This window comes from Echinops telfairi, unplaced genomic scaffold, assembly GCF_000313985.2.
Source record: "Echinops telfairi isolate 266 unplaced genomic scaffold, ASM31398v2 ScPeMD7_23;HRSCAF=83, whole genome shotgun sequence".
Taxonomy (NCBI): domain Eukaryota; kingdom Metazoa; phylum Chordata; class Mammalia; order Afrosoricida; family Tenrecidae; genus Echinops; species Echinops telfairi.
In genome coordinates, this window is record NW_022103920.1 from 7,526,551 (window position 1) to 7,532,126 (window position 5,576).

The 5,576-nt window shown below is 48.8% G+C and overlaps 1 protein-coding gene across 1 annotated transcript in view; it reads left to right on the forward strand.

Moving 5' to 3' along the window:
- The window catches only part of ATP6V0A4 (ATPase H+ transporting V0 subunit a4), an 89,252-nt gene that overhangs the window by 52,178 nt on the left and 31,498 nt on the right, over window positions 1-5,576 (forward strand). The window contains exons 7-8 of the mRNA XM_045288918.1: window positions 2,739-2,832; window positions 4,501-4,575. Of these exons, the coding sequence (XP_045144853.1) occupies window positions 2,739-2,832; window positions 4,501-4,575 (169 nt within the window). The remainder of the gene's footprint in view (window positions 1-2,738; window positions 2,833-4,500; window positions 4,576-5,576) is intronic.

Below are 5,576 nucleotides of genomic sequence, written 5' to 3' on the forward strand. Positions count from 1 at the left end.
ACGTTTGCTTATGCACATACTTTGTTTTCAGTAATTGTGTCAGGAGTCATCACAGAATGCCAAGTTATTAGAACAAAGTGTTCTTGTGTTGAGGAAGTACTTGAGTAGAGGCTCAATATCCATCTGCTTCCTTAATACTAAACCTATAAAATATAGGCACATAGATCTACTTCCCCATCATCAGATATAAATATATTTGCATACGTACATGCCTGTATTTAGACCTCTATAAGTGTCCTTTCCCTTCTAGCTCTTTCCTCTATTTCCTTAGACGTTCCTCTTGTCCCACTTCATGCTCAGCCTTCATTCGGGCTTCAGTCATTCCTCTCGGTTACATTGCCCTTGATTAAACCCCACCAGGCATCCTATGCCCTCCTTGCCATCAATTTTAGGTTACTTGTTTTTCCCTTCTCCCTTGGTTTGTTAACTCCCACTTCCTTTCCCCTGCCTCCCCTCCCCCCAGCCATTGTTCCTGTTGCTTTCTAATCCAGATTGTTTATTGGAGCTTTTGTTTGGAGTCTCTCCTGTTTGGGTTTCCTTCAGCTTCTTGATGCATATCTCCTCATCTTTCATGATGTTAGGGACATTTTCTTTCTTTTAAAAAAAAATCATTTTATTGGGGGCTCATATAGCTCTTATCATAATCTATACATACATCATTGTATAAAGCACATTTGTACATTTGTTACTCTCATCATTCTCAAAACATTTGCTCTCTGGCTCATTTCTCCCCTCTCCCCCTCCCTCATGAACCCTTTATAATTTATAAATTATTATTATTTTGTCATATCTTACACTGTCCGACATTTCCCTTCACCCACTTTTCTGTTGTCCGGGAGGAGGTTATATGTAGATCCCTGTAACCGGTTCCCCCACTCTACCCCACCCTATTAGGGACATTTTCTTTCAAACAACTCGTCGACAGTTTTCTCGGATTTTGTTTTGTTTTTGCCTCTTCTTGTTCTGAAATCCTAAACTCAAAAAAAGATAAAAACCATACCCAATTCACTGCTATGAGTCGATGCCGACTCACAGTGACCCTGCAGGACAGGGTAGAACCGTCTCCGTGGCTTTCCCAGACTTAATCCTGCAGGCATAGAAAGCTCTGTCTTTCTCTGAGGAGCAGCTGGTGCCTTTGACTTACTGACTTGCAGGTAGCAGCCCAACAAGTGACCACTCTGCCAAGGGGGCTGCCAGTCACGCATGAGCTGTTCCTCTTGGTGGGGTCCCACACAATTCTTAGGCTTTCTTTGTTTTCTGATTGTTCTTCCAGCACAGTGGTTCTCAACCTGTGGGTCTCGACTCCTTTGGGGGTCGAATGACCCTTTCACAGGGGTCACCCAATTCATAACAGTAGCAAATTTACAGTTATGAAGTAACAACAAAAACACTTTTATCATTGGGGGGCCACCACAACATGAGGGACTGTATTAAGAGGTCGCAGCATTACAAAGGTTGAGAACCACTGTGCAGATTGCCATTGAGAGATTTGCGTTCAAGCTCATGAGTTCATGGGCTGGGGTTGGGAGTGGAGGCTGCAGTGGTGAGAGGTCTGGTCCTGGTTGGAGTTCCTGTCGGCCTTGGTGTTGTCTGAGGTCAGGGCACCTGACCCAGGAGTAGTTTGAGCCAGCTGAGGGTGGTTATGGTCAGCGTGCTTTTTCAGAAGGAACACTTTCGGGCCCTGAGCACAGCTGGGGCAGGGTGGATGGGTATGGGAGGAGCTTAGGGCTAGGAGTAGGCCTTCTAGCGGATGATCAGACCGTGAGTTTTCCGCCCGTCAGGTGGGGCCCCAGGAGCCTGATTCTCCAAGGCATGGCTCTGAGCTCAGGCAGAGCGGGGGCTGTGCAGGGCAGAGGTGTCACCGGCTCATGGTGGGTGAGGGTTGGGGTTGGATCCCCAGAATCATGGGGAACAGGAAGGGTCCCACCTGGCTCATCACGTCACAGGCCACGCTTTGTTGCCCAACTGCAGTCCCTACCGAAGGCAGCTTACAAAGTGCAAGATGGCTGTGCAGACTAGCCAACAAGCCACACGTCTGTCTCCTCTCTCACCGCTTTGGGTCAACTTCTTCTCCTTTCAGAAGGTTCCGAGACTGTAGATCTTTGTGGGAGCAGACAGCATCATTTTCCTCCCAAGGAGCAGCTTATGGGCTCGAACTGTTGGCTTTGACGTTAGCAGCCCAGCACATAACCCACTCTGCCACCAGGGTGCCCTGATGACCACCTACGAAAACCACACCATTAAGTTAATCCGGACTCCCGTCCGCCCTGTGGGACAGAGTGGAACGGCCCCGTGGGTCTCTGAGATGGTGGCGAGTCTTTCTGGCAAAGAGGAAGATGTGGTCTTTGACCAAAGTTATAAACTGTAGTCGGGGGTGAACAGAAGGGGCACCCTGGTGGCAAAGCAATTAGACGCACGGCTTCCGTCCGACTGCAGCACCGAGTCAACCTAACTTTAGAGACGCTGGGAAACCAAAGGAGTGGACGGGACCCCTCCATCGCCATATTCAGTGATCTGGAGCCACACCTGCTATGGCCTCCGCACTCACTCCCACGGCCTCCATTTAAGTCACCTGTGTGAGAACCCTTGGGAATGCTTACACCAGGTTCACTTGCTCATTGCCAAGGAGGTGGTGGGTCTAGAAGGCCGCCGTCCAACCAAAGCTCCTGGGGCTCAGCAGTAAAACGGTGGCCCGTGGGGGGTGACTTACCGGCGGCCTCTGACTGTATCCCACACAGGTTCCGAGCCACCATCTACCCCTGCCCGGAGCCCCCGGCCGAGCGCAAGAGCATGCTGGCGGACGTCAATGTGAGGCTGGAAGATCTAAACATCGTGAGTGTTGGGCGGGTGGAGCTGGAGTCCTGTCCCCCTGCGCTGAGCTCCCGAGGGTTAGGGTTAGGGAGCTGGAGGTCAGCATGGAGTGGCCTCCCATCAGTTGTACTGGGTTAGGGCAGAGTTTTATCACAGCTTCATCTGAGAAGCCCTTGTGGCACATGGGCTTTTAACTACAAGGTTGGCTGTTCAAGTCCATCAGCCTCTGCATAGGAGAAAGGTGAGGAAGTACTTCTGTAAAGAAACCCCAGAGGGCCTTTCTACTCGGTCCTAAAGGGTCGCTCTGAGTCAGAATTGACTCAGTGGAAGAGGGTCTGGTTTGGGTTATTTCCGTCTCTGTTAAAACAAACAAAACAAAAAACCACCCACTGCCTCAAGTGGATTCATGGCAGCCCTAGAGGACAGAGTAGAATCACCTCATGGACTTTCTCAGAGTCAATCTTTTTGGAAGCAGACTGCCACATTTTTCTACCCCGAGCGGCTGGTGGATTCGATCCACTGACCTTTTGGTTACCAGCCCAAGGTTTGGCTCACTGTGCCACCAGAGCCACTACCATCTGCTCAAAGGAGCCCTCTCTTGCTCACCTGCACCTTGGCCACATCAACAAGAGAGCCGACAGCCAACCAAGCAGAAAACCCAGTCTAACGGATTCTTCCCCACCCCCCCACCCCTGAGTCTCCCCGTAGTTTAGGCCGGGCAATTACTTTACGTCCAAATTTGAGCCTGGCTGCACCTTGCGAGGGAGCCCAGCCCAGCTTCTGTCCACTCGAAGAGCCCACGGCCATCAGGGCTCCAGCGGTGCGCGTGGGAGCAGAACACGCTTTCAAAGTTGTGAAGAGCAGCTGGTCCCACAGAAAACCGTAGATTCCGCGGCATCAGAGAACTTTTCTGTAGCGGCAGGAATGTTCTACCACCTTCTCAATCCACATGGCGGCCCGTGTCCCACATGGTTAGAAACCGACCCATCAAACCCACTGCCATTGGGTCATTCTGTCATAGCGAGGCTGCAAAGCCCTGTGAGAGAAGGTGGTCTCGTCTGTCTCCCTGCGTTCGAACCGCCTACTTTGAAGTTAGCAGCCCCACGCTAAACCCACTGCATTGCCATAGCCATTGAGCCCTTGAAACGTGGCCAGTGCAGCAACTGAGGGAATCGTGGATTGCATTTAAGTTTGACCCGGCTGCTTTGTCCGTAACAACGTTGTAGGTTAGCTCAGTGAGTTTGTTTGAAAGTTAGGCGCCAGGTGGTCAGACTTCTTAATGTTCCCAGGTGATATGTGTTTTATTTCTTGATTTAATGTACCTGTTGGGCTGCTAACCACGAGGTCAGCAGTTGGGGCCCACCAGCCGCTCCTCTAGGGAAGGATGAGCGTGTCTGTCTGCTCCCAAGAAGACGAACAGCCTCGGAGGAAAAAAGAGGAGCTGATACCAAGGGCTCAAATAGAAAGTACATGTTTAGAAAAGAATGATGGCAACTTAAGTACAAATATGCTTGATACAATGGATGCATGGATTGTTATAAGAACTGTAAGAGCTCCCAATAAAATGATATTTTAATTGAAAACATTTTTAAAAGATTAACAGCCTCAGAAACCCTAGGGAGCGTGTGTGTGCTGTCAGGGAGGGCCCGTGCGAGGGCAGTTGTCCGGGCTCCTTTGTCCGCCATCCAGGAGACACCATGTCCGGAAACAATCCCCCTGCAAGTACTTTCACCCTGCTGCCCCAAGCTTGGTCATTATTCAAAGGTAATGATTCAGTCATTAAATACTTTATTACCAAAGTAACATAAAGTGTTCTTCATTTATTAATAGGTTTTAAAATGATTTTGTAAAGCAGTTGTTCAGGTTAAAGATTTGCCCATTAAGAATGAAAGGGAAAAATCTATTTTAATATCCTTTTAGAAGTTCTACACATCCTATGATTCACAAACAAGTTCAACAGTTTCATGATTTCTATGTTAGGACTAACTCCATTTTTGACATTGCATGAAATCTGTGAGGGGATTAAAGAAATATAACCAGCTGCCATTCCAACCCACCTCACTCACTCACCCATCTACCCATTCACTCCCCCATTCACTCGTTCTTCACTCACTCACTCATTCACTCACTCACTTCACACTCACTCACTTTCCCACTCACCCATTCACTCGTTCTTCACTCACTCACTCATTCACTCATTCACTCACTCACTTCACACTCACTCACTTTCCCACTCATCCATTCACTCATTCTTCACTCACTGACTCATTCACTCACACTCTCACTCACTCACTTCCTCACTCACTCACTCTCTCACTCACTCACTTCCTCACTCACTCACTCTCTCACTCATTCACTACCTCACTCACTCACTCATTCACTTCCTCACTCACTCACTCACTGACTCACTCACTCACTCATTCACTCACTCACTCACTCATTCACTCACTCACTCATTTACTACCTCACTCACTCACTCATTCACTTCCTCACTCACTCTCTCACTCGTTCTTCACTCATTCACTCACTCACTCATTTACTTCCTCACTCACTCACTCTCTCACTCATTCACTACCTCACTCACTCACTCATTCACTTCCTCACTCACTCACTCGTTCTTCACTCACTCACTTCACACTCACTCACTTTCACACTCATCCATTCACTCATTCTTCACTTACTGACTCATTCACTCACTCACTCACTTCCTCACTCATTCACTCAGTCACTCACTCACTCACTCTCTCACTCAGTCACTCACTCAC